The sequence below is a fragment of the Mchenga conophoros genome, linkage group LG16 (assembly GCF_057382185.1).
Source record: "Mchenga conophoros isolate Kocher_MC1m ecotype Shallow Benthic linkage group LG16, M_conophoros_male_GT1.1, whole genome shotgun sequence".
NCBI lineage: Eukaryota > Metazoa > Chordata > Actinopteri > Cichliformes > Cichlidae > Mchenga > Mchenga conophoros.
The window spans coordinates 24,925,506-24,940,250 of NC_140541.1; the positions used below are offsets into that span (position 1 = coordinate 24,925,506).

The following is a 14,745-nucleotide window of genomic DNA, read 5'->3' on the forward strand; positions in this document are numbered from 1 at the left end:
TTAGATAGATAATCGAAGTCTTCACATACACCGAGGAACTCTCAGATTGTTTCACAATTTGTAGATGCACTTTTTTTTGCGGATCAGCAAACCTCTTCTCATCCTTCCTTATGTCAAACTCTGCCTCTTTAAGTTATTTATTTCTGCCAAATCATGTTACCGACCTGTTGCCAATTAACCTAATGACCTGAAAATGTTCCTCCAACCGTTTCTTCTTCTGTTGCCCCATCCCAACTTTATGTTGTCATTAAATTACTTCTTTTTAAACTGGTAAATTTTCTCAGTTCAAACATTAAAAAAAAAAAAACTGTGTTCTATTGTAAATAAAATATGGGCTTATGAGATTTGTAAAACTCCTGCTGTGACCTGCTGCAGCGACCCCTTGTGACAATGGACCACCAGAAAGTATGTTTCTTTGTAGAAGCAGGGTGAGAAATGCCCAAACTCTTTAAAATGGAGATAAAACTGTGTTTTGGTTTGATATATTCATATTTGAAACGGTTTCAAGAAATCATGATTACTGTATTCAGTCTGTTATGAACTCATACTTCAAAGGCCAGTAACTGTAATGGTATGAAAGTCCATTAGTATAAATGTTATGGAAATTTGCCCCTAAACACTGAACAGTATTTACATGGTTTGAAGCATCGTAGGCTTCTGGAAGGCCTTGCTTATTTCTGCAAGAAAACACTAAACCATATTCTGTTATAAAAATAAACACAGGGACCGGAGGCCTGAAACTAATGGGCACCTTACATTATATTTTGTTTTTAAAAAAGGGAAAAGCATTTAGCATTTTTTCCAATGAGCTCATGCAACACAGTAGATGGAACAATATGCCATTGTCCTAATTAAAAATAACAAAATAACAGTTTTCAAGAGCAATTACATTTTTCAGTTTGAAGATTATAAAAATGTTTTTTAGTGTTTTTAAATGAATATATGATGTAAGTTATTTGAGTATCATTGTTTTCCATTTATATTGATTTTTAAAAAGCTGTCACAACTTTTCTGGTTTAATACAAAGTGCTCTGACATAATCATATTTAAACCAGTGCAACGGTGAAAATGTTATAAAAGAAAAACCCAAATAAAACTATATGAATATGATCTTGTGATATACAGCTTTAAAAAAATCTAAAAGAATTCCCCCAAAACTAGCTAACACAAGACACTACTGTAGTCTCAGTGTGTATTATCATCTTTTAGCAGGCAAGTGGAAAAGAATACATACTGTACACATTAGAGAATCCAACAAACATACATTAACTTTTCATGTAATAAGGTAACACGCCAATGATTAAGTGTAAGCACTTTGCCTCATACTGTAGTCTATCTGCTATGATAATGCATACTATTACGTAAATGAATATGGCATGACCTAAATCTGCTCTGTGTAAATTAATGTATTTTACCTTTAAGATAAGTTGTTGCATAGCTACCAAACCATTTGTGTAGTATGTTAATAAGATAGGCATAACTGAGATTTAGTAGCTAAAAAGTGGCATATATTACAATGAAAAGATATCTGTACAAAAATTAATACTTTTCTATCAGTAATAATAGTATTTGGAAAATGCAAAACAAACGCCATTACTCACACATGATCGCTGCAATGTAAAAGTCTGGTGTAGCCGGCTTCTTCTGCTTGTTCATTAAAGAGTTTTGAACCTGTCAGGCCTAAAAATTGAAAGAAGTTTATTTTCTTCAGATGTCAGTCTTACACAGTTTTGAAATGTATGCTGCATAGGCACAGTGTATTATAATAACTCGGCTAATTTTTAATTCTAGCAGAGAAGAGCATTTGGTTTCCCTCCTAATGTTGGGTGGGGGTGGCAAAACGTTCTAAGACCAAACAAAGAAAGACAATATCAAATCCTGACAAATGTAAAGCTAAAGCAAAACCATACAAAGACACAATACCAGGCTTTGCAAATGAAAACAAACTGAACAAACAAACAAACACACACAAGTTTAAAAAGCACATAAGTGGGGTTATGACCTCTACAACACAAAGCAGGAAGGTTGACTGGATGGAAACAGGGGGCTGGGGACACCTTTTTTAAACTACTTCTCCTGCAAACAGAATTATCTTGATTAAAGTTTAATTAAGGATCACATTTGGCTGTGCCTTTCATAGCGATCTACATGAGCAGATTTCCTAGGGCTTAACTCTATCGCTGGGAAAATCCTCCTTTATTACTTTCAACCTGTTGTAAAAGCTGTTGGCACGGAGGGACGGCTGCCTCATTCACTGGCCTTGTTTGCTGCTGGAAAAATCCTGAGTCTCAGGAGATCTCCCCACATAGGTTCAATTTAATATCTGTCCTATCACTACAAGGCTGGGGCTCATTATTAATGATACTATTCATTAATTTCTTGTTGGGCTGATGTTATTTATTAAAATATTAAAGAAAGCTCCTGAGACACTCACGTAATGAGGGATGTGTCCTCCTTCCACAACTCCCCCATCCCCCTCGCTCCAACCCCCCTCTGCTGGATGGATGGTGGGTGGAATTACCCCACTCGGACGCTGCTAGCCTGCGCACCCTCATTAGTCGTTCTCCAGGGCTGAGTGACACCATAAATCCATTCTGCACGTCGACCAACGGCAGCCATATACAAACGCACGCTGCTCGCCTCGCCCCGTTAATGAGCCATTCCCATGCACAGGGAATTGACTACTGTCCATCCACCATAACTGGACAGTATTTTTTGGAAGAGCTAAATTGCAGCCATGATATAGATTTAGGGCACTGGATAACAGTTTCAGTTCTCATTAATAAACTATCATGTTATAAACTTGAAATTGAAATTTAACTCAAAAGTACTACTGTCCCTTTTTAAAATTATGCAGCAGTAAACCAAGTGATGCTGACGGACTAATACAATGCTTGCAAGACATGAGGGAAAATCTTTTTTTGTAGCCCCCCCCCCCCAAAAAATTAGCACAATACAATTTTAAAACATTCAGAATAAACAACAACCACATTTGATGAAGAAAGAGGTTCAAGAAGCAGCTCCACTGTGCTTTGGTGGTTTAAATTTGCACGTGTTGCCTGTTTTAAACCTCTACTATTAATGGTCACACACAGAAATCTAAGAATCCATTAATCATCATAATTAATCTGATCCAATTATATTGCAAAGAATATAACAAATTGCAGGGAAAAATAATGATCTATCACTGCCATGTCATAGGGATATGGGACTAAAGCAGTAATTAGACAGCAGGATTTTAAACACACTGAGCGAGCAGTTGATAGCTTTATCGTTTCAATCTGATGTTGTAATTAGAGACAAAGTTGAACATTTTATTTATGTTTTGGTGTTTTAAATAATAATAATCTGGCTCAATGGTTGGCCAGCTTTTTAGAAGTAACATGTGCAGGTAATTAAACTGCAAGCATAAAAAATACTACTGGATTTATTTGCTGGGTGAGCTTGTGAGCAGGTGCTGTAAAGAGTGTGCCTTTGACATCATTATCAATATATCTGAGAGTATCTGTATGATCAATTAATAAACTTTAAAGCTGGATCATTGTAAAAAATAAAATAAAAAAAAGACTTCATACATCCGGCACAGGAATTTTATTTAAACATAAATTCGCTAAGGGATGGTTGAGAGCTCATTAGGATGAAATATGTTACTGTAATGCAACAAGAAGCCTAATGACAACTTTCTTCTTAGTGTTGTGACAAAGTACAAAGACATCATGTGCTCTACACAACTGCTCAAGAGTGTCTCCACAACTGTGGAAAAGTTAAACAGCTGTTTATTAGTGGATAAAACATCATCTACATGCAGTGCACCGTGTACCTAAACCACATTACCACTTAATCACACGTAAACCTTTATAAAAGGGAACAATAAAATTAGATATGAAAATAAAAAGGCAAAGGAAACCATAAAATAAAGAGAACAAATGTTTTCCAAAAAAAAGGAGCAAGAGAAAGAAGAAGAAGGAGAGAAAAAAAAAAACCTTCTCTTGTTGGCTTCTCATGAGTACAGAATTAATCACCTGCCTTCCTTCCTGGTCTCAGTGCAAGGACCCGAGGATGGAGGTAATAAGACAAGCCCTTCAGGGACATGCCGCCAAGTATAAATATCAGCTGCTGTGCATATGTAAATCACTCGCAGATTTATTTTTTTATTTTTTTTATTTCTTCTCAAAGGCTCAAGTGTGCTAATATCAAATAGCAAGCTTTTAGGGAGTGTTTAATGGCTGTTGGTGGGAGGTAGGGAGCGGCGGACTCTGGAGCGTGTGCCAGTTCATGAGTAATTAAGGAGTGTTTTGCAGAGCATAAATAATGCTGTTTGTATTGGCTCTATGAAGAAACGGAGCGCTGAGAAAACAGAGGGGGCTCGGGCGGGGGCGAGAGGGTGAGGTAGGTGGCGGTGGGGATGTTGGACAGACAGGAACAGCAGGGGTTAAAACCCCTGAACACGTAACTCTGTTCGCCACTCGGCACCTCTTAACTCAACATACAAGCATGGAGAGGCTCATTTGTTAGTTACGTACCACTCAGCATTACTTAGAGACAATTGTTGTTCGCGACGATCATGTGATGAGGATGTAGTATGTTTTTTTTTTTCCAAGAACCTCCCTGTTCTTTGATCTAACTGGGAGAAAAACACAGCAGTAAGAAAGTACCATCATAAAGAAGAGGATAAGTGGCTGTTTTTCCAACTTGTTAGCCTGTAAAGTGTCAAATAAAGTGGCTTTACCTATGGCAGGAGTTTGTTGGAGAGAACTAAACAGCTCTTTTGTCATAGCTTGTATTTATGTTTTTATTAGTTGCTCTGATTACTACAATGTACAGCAACTGCAACTGCACCATTGAAAGGAAAGATGTTTGAAAAAACTTCAATATTTCTATTAATTTTGCATTTAATTCTCATTTCTGTAGGATATTAATTGCTATTTATTTAAAACGAAATGTCACCATTTTTAACATGACACCTTTTCTAAAGAAAAAAAAGAAAAAAAGAAAGACCACAAAAAAAGGAAAGAAAATGTCTAAACATTGCGTACTCTTAGTCATGTCAGACCAGGTAATTTTCACTGAGGGAGAAAATAGAGATATTTCCTCACACATTAGTCGAGGAGTTGACAGGCCATAGAATGTACTGCACTTGAGCACACTAATGGTCAGTGAGTAACCCTTTCCCTCCCCTGCACCACCTCCACTGCAGACACCAAAGGAGTAGAAGCCATTTATAGATCCTTCTTACTTCTGTCTTCCTAGCAACGTGTTCACCTGCACTTAAAAATGCTCAGGGATGTGAAAAAGACATCACTTCAAAAGCTGGAAGTTTCTCACAGAAAAGGGGGTAAACCCCTGAAATACAGCTTTAAATTGCAACAAGTTTTTATGAATAATTAAACAAGACCTGGGCTTTTTATCATTTTCACGAACTATGTCGACTGTTAGCGCTAATACAATCCGCCGAGCAAGTACAGTAGATTTGCCATGAGAGGAAAAACAAAGCTCTAGAGAAAATAAGTGATTCTAAACGGTGTTCTACTTTATGAAACTGTGATCCAATATTGCTTCGTACAAAGAGGGAATACATCTCCTGCCCTCCTCCTCCTCCCAGTTTTAGATGCCACAAAGGACTGTGCTCTGGAAGAGAAAGAGATTCACAATATAGCTTACAAGTTCCTCTGGGCACAATTATAACATATCTCTCTAGTTGCAAGTGGCTATGGTAAAAGGGACGGGGGGGACAACCTCTTGAGTGAAGCAATTTAGCTGTCATGACTGCATGGCAGGACCCAGATCTGTTTGGGAAGCTGGCTGATCCCCAGAGTAAGAAGATAATCGTGTCCAGCACAAAGAACCAATAAATCAATCTGGTTTCACAAGAATGTTTCACAAGTCTCTGTTTAGCTGTATTAACAACAACCATCAGTATGTGTCTTTTAAAGCAACGGCAAAGCATGTGACATCCAAAAGTAGCAATTCACATTAAATGAAGTGGCAGCAGCGCCATCTAATCTAACTACTTTGTCAAAATTTGACTGACAATGTGAAATTTATCGTGATTCCACAGAACTGTTGCTGCTGCTGGTTGAAAACGATCAAAGGCAGAGAAGGCAGGACTTTACTTCGACTAACACCATCACAGTTGCGCACACAAAAGACTTGTGCTGTATTCATTACACTTCTAATAAGCAGAGGTATCAGAGTCGACACGTGCTGGGATTGTTTATGACTCACCGGGAGGTACTGTAAAGCTAACAGGGACTGGCAGCACCTGTGCCCCCACGTTCCAGCTGCCAGCGCTGAGCTGCGGGGCCCATGAAAGGCGCATTAGCTGGGGCTGTGACTGGAGCTCGACTAGCTTGGTCATGCTGGGGAAATGTCAGCTGCAAAACCAGCCAGGTCCACTGAGCCCTGAGCCTGGCTCTGGCGCCCAGCATGACTCTGACATGATCATGGACTGTGGTTGTGACACATGTAAGCAATGACTCCACACAGCTATCTGATCAGCATTACGCCGCTGTCAGAAGGCTCTGACTACAAGAGCGTGATGAGAGCTGTGATAGGGCTCCCTCTCTCAAATGGGTCAGGGATAGAGGTGGCCAGTCCGCCTCCCTGAAAGCACTCAGCTTAGTACTATACACTATCTTCACAGCAACAACAGCAAAGGATGCCTTAAAAAAAGACTCCAAATCTAGGAAAGAACACATTTTCATATTGTCATTAATTAAATCTGTATATTTATTTGTCACTTTATGTATTTATTTTTAATGAACACACAAGTAGGGTTTAAAATACATCAGGTGCAAAACAAGCATTGTTTGTCATAAGCCTGCGTGTGCATCAGCAATCAATCATTGCCATCACAACTGCCACAGTCTGCTGTCAGGGCCTATTACTACTGAATTCATTTCCCTCAATTAATTCAAAATCTAACCCCTTGGCAGCCACCAATGTATGTTTTTTATATCCATCCACCCACCTATTTGTCACAATGGAGTCAGTGACAGTACAGTAATGTATTCATTATAAAATGAGGAACAATAGTCCACACATATCATTAATTAACTCTGAATTAGGAAAAAAAAATACAGCTACGGTACTTCTGCGGATACCGTAGTGACCACGCCAATAAACATTTAAGCAGCATCCAGAATCAATTTGTTTTCCCTTTCTCATAAGGGGAATGACATCCTTAATCAAAATCGCACATCTGGATTTGAGGGAAGAGTTGCAGCCGCATTAAGGCTAACTCTGTTTGATTGACCCTGCCCATCTTTGATTTGGCTATTTTTACAATAAGCCTATAAAGCCAGCGCTCACACATGCGATCCCATCAGCCAAATATGAAAAGACAAAGAAATGTCATCCGAGTGCCGTACTGTCTGATCATCTGCCTTATCTAGCCTCCCACACACATACACGAACATAAACAACAAAATAAAAAGAACACATAATTAATCAACAGCACAAAGCATAACTATCCTTATCACTGAGGCTACTGTATCCTATTAAACAACAGTTTTGTCTTGAGAAGGACAAGGAGACTTTCATGCCTAAAATGTAGTGTTTAAATGAATTAAGTGTGAACATGATTTAACTTCGGGATATCATTTGAAAGTATAATTGCCCATAGGGATTAAAATGAACTCGGTGGGCTGGAGCGTCACCCCACTGAGCTCCCCATGTTGGGAAATGTCCAGTTTTAAAGATTAATTTGCATCTTTGAGGAGAAAGTCTTAATCTCAATCTTAAGGCACGTTAAAAGGAAAAAAAAACGGGAAAGAAAAAAGAACTTGCTCGCAATCAGATGCCACTTGACTAAACCATGCACCATGGAGAATCCACCATTACATGTTTCCTGTGCACGATTCCAATCGCTTTAGTGGCTGTGCAAGGAGCATTTCACTGTGCATATTAATTACACAGGGGCTTTGTCATGTGAGGGTCACAGCAGCCATGCTTGCTAAGCTGGGTCATTTGAACCGGGGCTGCAGCTTTGTGAGCCTGCTGTGCACATCACGGCCTTAGTCAGAAGGCAAGGGGCTGCAGAGACAGGTTGGTGGTGTGATTACAAGTTCAGTAATAAATACCAATTTCTCACTGGCTCCTGCAGAATTCATGCGTCTAATCGGCTCACAATAGGATTAAAAATATGCCTATTAGACTGTGTTTATTACAGATTAGAAAGTTAGAAAAGCCTATCATTTTTAAATTTTCTGAAATAAATTAAACACATAGTAATTTCCTACCAGCGAGGGAACAAGAGTCAGTGAAAACACAGTTTAGAAAACCTGCACCATAGGTTTGGTTTTACACCTGTACCCTCTTCCTTAGCAAATAGATCACTTTCTTGTGTAAACTAATCAGTTTAATTTGTTTCCCCGTATAGTGCCTTTGCCACAAGTGCTGCCTGACATAAGCTCATGTGACATGTGTGGGGAGGGACGTGCAGGAGTCGTTGCTGGTTAGGCATACAGCAATGACTCAGCTTAGCTGATGGGTGGGACATTTTTCACATCTCTCAAAGGTAAAACCCCCTCACACCAAAGAGCTCTAAATAGCTCTTAACAACTCTCGGACCATAAAAAATGAGATTCTCCTCCTTTTTACTTCAAGGGGCATGCTTTTTTTTTTAAAGCAGAACCTTATGTTTTGCACATTGTTTTGATACATGCGTGTCTCATGCAGGGACCGCAGACAATATTTTTTTAATCTACAAACATAGTTCACATTATTTGTAGCACATTAACACAATTATTCTTTAAGCGCATGAGAATGACATATTTGACAAATATTAACACAAACAGTAATAACGATTCTGTTGTGAATCCCTCTCTCTCTGCCTCTCTCGTGGCTAAATTCAATTTTGCAGTCCCTGGGTATTGAAATTTTACCATAAATAACAATAAGTGTGGGCTCACAATATACCGCAAAAAAATTCTATTTTCTGTGATATTTGCATCAGAAGACACACCTGCAGCAACTCTGTGTCCTTGAAATAATTACACTTGTTCTGTTATGGAGGTCATAATTCATTCTCATTGTCCTAAGGTATCCTGTGTGGAAAAAAATGCACAATGCGCTCATGCAAATGTCCAAAAAACATATATTGTGCAATAGGAAGCATGAATTAGGCCCTACTCAGTATGTGAAGTGATATCCAAATCCTGCGATGTGTCCTTTTGAGGCACACCTAACAAGTTTTCCCATTTCTGATTAGCTCAGCAGAAACTGTGATAGTTTACCTTGATAAATTAGAGGAGGCAAGATTTAATGAATGGAACATGGGGGTCACCTTTGTTTCTTGGGGTGATACAATAAGAAAAAAAACAAACAGATTTTTCTTACTGCCACATGCCTCTCCTTAATAATCAGATTTCTCATCCTCCTCGTAATAGAGGGTGCACAGAATCTCATTACCTTCTCTAGCTGAGGGGAGAGAGGCAACACTTCTTCTTTGACTTCCTCTGTAAACTGGGGAGGGGAAGGGGAGGACAAAGGTGGCGGCAGAGAAAGCACGGGACACATAAAGTTCTGCTTATTTGCACATACATCGACATCCCCTTACAGATATGTAAATGACAAAACCCAAATGCTAAAGTCTGCACCATTAGTTTTCCACTTCATAATCTCCACATGGGGCCGTTAGAGGGATAATGTACCATACAATACATGGTTTACTTTTAATTAATAGGGAAAATGCATTTTGGAATGTATATTAAATCTAGATTAATGTTAAAAAAAAAACCCCACCCAGCTCTTTGCAAACATACAGCTCCTCTCCTTTGTTCGAAAAGAGAAAACATTCAGTAGTGCAGTGGATGAGAAAGATGTATTTTTTGCAAAATAAAGGTATAGAATGGTAGTTTTGCAAAGAAAAGTCATGCACTAACTATGAAGTTTTATACACTGGTTACATCGCTCCTGAAAAAATTCACAGATTAAATAACTGAAATAGTGATACTGTCAGCAGTTTGGATAAATGAAGTTATTTAACACTAAAAAAAACTACTTAGAAGGTAAAGCTCTCCTTACAGTCACTGGGCTAATATGTTAAAAGGTAATTGGTAATGATTACAGTGTTCAAAATCCTAATAGTTTAGTATGTCAGCATGTTATGGCATTTCATGACTGTTGAGACACTTCATGTAAAACCCAAAATGAACCTGGCTGCACTAAATAGTCTGGATACCACTTTATCTTCCTGGGTACCATGCATGTCTTTAAAATAATTCAGAGCAATCTATCCAACAGCTATTGAGACTGTTGGGTCACCTTATTGTAAACTTAAAATATAAAAATATACAAGGAATTACAACCAGCTAAACACAGTACTCCAACAGTATCCCCATGCCACAGTACACCCTATTGCAATTTGTTGCCTATATCATGTTTTAAATGAAAGCAATCTAAAAACAGCAATGTCCACAGAGCACTTCCACACTAAACTCCTGCAGAAAAATGTCCAGCAGTGTTACAGGTTTGGTACATCAGCCATTTTTGAGGTTTCGGGAAAAATCTTTTTGATCTCCCTTGATCATTCTTTCATCAGTCTTCCATCTGACAGACCACAGAGCAAGAGCCAAAAGGACAGCTCCACAACCACTCAAAGTGGCAAAGTACAGCATGACCCTCCGCACACTCTGTACTCTCCAAATGCCAGACTTTATTGCCAGGTTGAGTCCTGGTTACACCAATCAGCACTTCATAAGTCTCTTCTTCCTTTGTCATAAATCCATCTCTGCAACATCACAAACGTCCTTGATCAATACGCTGCTTGATTTTTTTTTTCTTTTAAAATACAAGCATGCCAGCCAGTCTTTACAACCGAATGGATCTTTGTTTATTTACCTGTCAAAAACTGTGATTCATGTTCAGCTACACAAGATGGGAGGTGAAGGGTCATCAAGGCAAATGGAGCACAGCGCCATCTGTTGGAAGAAGAAAAAAAAGACTTGGAAATTGAAATATTTTTGGATCACTTCATGACATAAAATGATGTGTGCCTGATAATAAATTCCAAATGTAATGTTAATGTTCTTTTCTGTTTTTTTACCCACTCCAGTGTTCCGTATATGGAGAGAAGTGGGGCCTGCTCAAGAAGAGCCTAAGTAGGATTATCAGACATAAAAGTAGCAGAAGCCTTTACACAACTTGGCTTGGCACAGCAACCCCAAAAAGCATGCAAACAGGGGCATCACATCAAGTAGAGGAGAAAAATTGAAAAAGTAAACTGTACTTTGTAATAAAGAGCATGCAATGTGTAATATTCTGGTCTTGCATCTGCCTACAGTAGTTGTCGGCCAAACATTTTCTGCCACCCAAAGCACTACTGAGGAGGTGACAAAGCATTTAGCAGCTTATCTACAGTAAGTGACACATTTAGCTTCAGTTTGCATTAAGCATCACAATTAATGCATGTTAATTCTTAATTATGCTAATTTCATTTGAAACGGGCTGTGAGGTTCTAACAGGGTGGCTGGGCGAGAGAGGATCCTTTTGGCAGCATGGGGTTGTTGTTTTCTCTGGTAGTGCTCCTAGCACATTCACATGTCCTCTGGTGTTAGGGACCCTTAATGAGGATGGAAGTTCAAAACATGACAAGCTCTCAGCTCATAAAAATAATTGGGCTGTTTTTTATCTGTCAAAAAAAATCAGAAAACAATTGAATATATTTGCATGCACCCCTAAGAGAATGTAAAAAAAACCCAAAACAACACTTTTAAACAGTTTTAAACACTGTTAATCTTGAAGCTTTCAAAACACTTAACGGATTAAACATAAACAAACAGCTTTGAGCATGATGTATGAAAAACTACAAGATGCCTCCATTTTGGAAATGTGATGAAATTCGGCACATAAACTAAACATAAATTTTGGTTGGCTGATAGAATATCCTATTAAGAGAAAAAGGTAATTAACTGAGCAGATGATGTTCTCAAGATGCTGAGAGGCTATGATTTCATGTTAATCAAAGAGTAGCTAAATTTTCTCTTTCTGCACAGCTTAATAAAATTTGGAACAATGATAAATTGAATCTCACTGTGATCTTTCTTTGGCCATTTTAGTGCTGAAATTAGCATTTTTTGTATTTCAGTCCTGTCTGTGATCATAGCTTCACGCTGAACCTCATAATTTTGCCAAGGCACACAACAAAGCAATCTGTCTGGTGGGTAATGTACTGTACACATGTGCTGTAATGAGATGCAATTAAATAAAACTAAATTGTGTAGATAACGTATGTATTTAATTTTCCGAGCTTCTTTTTGCTATAAGCAGCTGTGTAAACGTTCTAAAGATCTGCTGTGTGTGTTTTAGAAAAAAGAATGCATCTGTTATAACGCGTTTCTGAAAAGTGTGTCATCTTATTAGTGCAATTCCCCAACCAGAAACCTGCAAAATGTGCACTTTTGATTTTACTGTTCCATAAAATGTCTTTAATTCTCTTTATTCTCCTGTGTTTCAGGTATTCAAGGAAAATGAACAAGACATGGTTCGCACTGTTAAAGACTGTGGCAGTCGGAATATTTCACCTGACATGAGCTGTGCAAGTCGCATGGCACAACCAACCACAACTGGGCCATTAAATATATGTAAATGAAGAGAAACACAAGAGAGCCGGGTATAATAGCACGCACAGGGGAGAAATGGATCCTGGGTAGTGATTAATTTATTTGATGATGCCTCTAGTGAGGAATTTTAGGTCACAAATGAAGTGACAGGATGACAAATTACCATTTTAAGGAATTTACTGGGAATCATTAATGAACAATTGTCAGGTAGTTTACAGCAGCACGGTGGAAGGAGTAAATGTAGATCTCTTTCCTTATCTAAGATATAAATTATTGCATTATTTTTAAGCACATCTTTTCCAGCATGTATTGCTTTATGAAATGCAGCAAGGAGTTGTAATTTAACGGCAGATATATTTAGTACGGGAAATAGCTCATTTAAATTGTTGCTTGTTGGGAGGAGGCAAAAAAAGTTTAAAGGAGCTAAAGAAAAGCAGTCATCTGCTTGTTATCTGGATAAACCCTGCTGTGATAGACCATCACAGTTTCTGTTCCGCAATGGCACTCGGAAACATGAAACTTTTGTCCTTTTACAATGTGCACCATGCATCAAACTTGTTTCAAAGTCCCCATGAGTGAACAAAGTAAGTCCAGATTTCCAGTTTGTCAACTTGATCCTAACAGCTTGAAAAATAATTCTGACTGCTCTTCTGCATCAAAAGCTATAATGGTTTATAATGTTGAGCACATTTCTAATTAAGAGAGGGGTTATCCAAAGTGATGTAAAGCCTGCAATATGTCTTATAGGAGGATATATATATTTAGATATATTGCTTCTGGCATATTTTAGGCAATTTGGCTGTATTTACTGACAAGACAAATCAATTCATTAATTAAAATTAAGCTCGTGTGTAAAAGACAGTATCATAGTTTATTTAAGTGTTAAAGGAGACAGATGCTCTTTAAGGAGTCGCTGTCAAGCTTGTCTGTCCTGTTCAGTTGCTGCCTCTAAATGGCTTTTAAAAGCCAGTGGTAAAAGAGAGCTGAGATGACAGGAGGAATCTTCACTGCATGTATTAATTCGACAGATTCCTTGATTCCCCTCCTGGGCCCCTCTGCCTCACCAGCTCGATGGCGCATTACAGTAGGTGTGACAAATATCTGTGGTCTGGAAGTGCTGGCTTTGCGTTGGTTTACAGATGACATGTAAGTAGGATGTCTAAAAACACTCATAATTGCACTTTGCAAATGGAAGCAGTGTCCCAATTTAGGCCATGCCGATGTGTCCCTGAGAGAAGATTTCTCTGTGTCTGATATTGTTATATTTGTTATATGTGAGGCATCATATCAGAGGAGCAAATTTCACTTTTGTTGAAGAAATTTATATGGAGTGTTGCCTTGAAATAGCAACTATATAATGACATAAAGACCTCTTGAGAATTGCTGGCTTTATTGTTGGTATGTCAACATATACACTGAAATCTAAACACATGAAAATTGACTGTATTTCTTTTTTTTTTCTTGCAAAAGAACACATATATATCTTTAATGTTTCCTCTAGCTTGTGTACTTATTTATCCAAATGACTTAACAAATAGAAGACATTGTAGAATTAGGCTATTTATTCTTATGCTGCAGCAGTGAATTGGCATTTATGTAATACTTTGCTAGTCTTCTTGACCCGTAGAAGCACTTTACAATGCAAGCAACATTCACCCACGCATCCTTATAGCATATTGTTCTACAGAAACAACAATTTATTTATTACACACACTCAAACATGACAGACACAGAGACATTTTGAGTTTTAGTGTCTTGTTAAAAGTCACTTGTACATGTAAGCTGTAGGAGACACTTTCAGATCGGTGGACAACTTACTCTAATCTATCCCCAGAGCCATAGCTGTCCAGACAGTGTTACATTGTCACTTGTGTATCACAGTTTTAAAAGAAATCCACATATAGGTATGGTATCTGAAAAGAAACCTTGTTGACACAATACAAAATGAGCTAGCCCTCAAATGCGATCTTAGGGGCTCGGTAAAGGGCTCAAAAATAACTGGACAAATCACATAACTGAAAATAAAATGTTAATTTCAGGGTTTCCTCCTTTTTAATGTGCTGCCAGCTTTCAGTTGCTGTTCATTTGTGGACCTTTCTGTCCACAGTTTTGTCTTCAACAAGTGAAATAGTGAAATGCATGCTCAAATGGGTTAAGATCAGGTGACTGACTTGGCCATTCA

The 14,745-nt window shown here is 38.2% G+C and overlaps 1 protein-coding gene across 9 annotated transcripts in view; it reads right to left on the reverse strand.

The window, feature by feature from the left end:
• LOC146556884 (uncharacterized) overlaps window positions 1–14,745 on the reverse strand; it is a 96,291-nt gene that overhangs the window by 41,378 nt on the left and 40,168 nt on the right. For 6 of the 9 annotated variants that reach the window (XR_014888918.1, XR_014888920.1, XR_014888922.1 and 3 more), the window contains 2 exons: window positions 10,843–10,922; window positions 9,631–10,732 (listed from right to left, as the gene is read on the reverse strand). Coding sequence is in view for 3 of the 9 variants with exons in the window: in XM_085249104.1 (XP_085105230.1) it covers window positions 10,843–10,922 (80 nt within the window). In the remaining 6 variants the exon portion in view is untranslated. Of the gene's footprint in view, window positions 1–9,630; window positions 10,733–10,842; window positions 10,923–14,745 lie in introns of those variants that run through there. The other 3 variants (XM_085249104.1, XM_085249105.1, XM_085249103.1) reach the window with 1 other exon arrangement.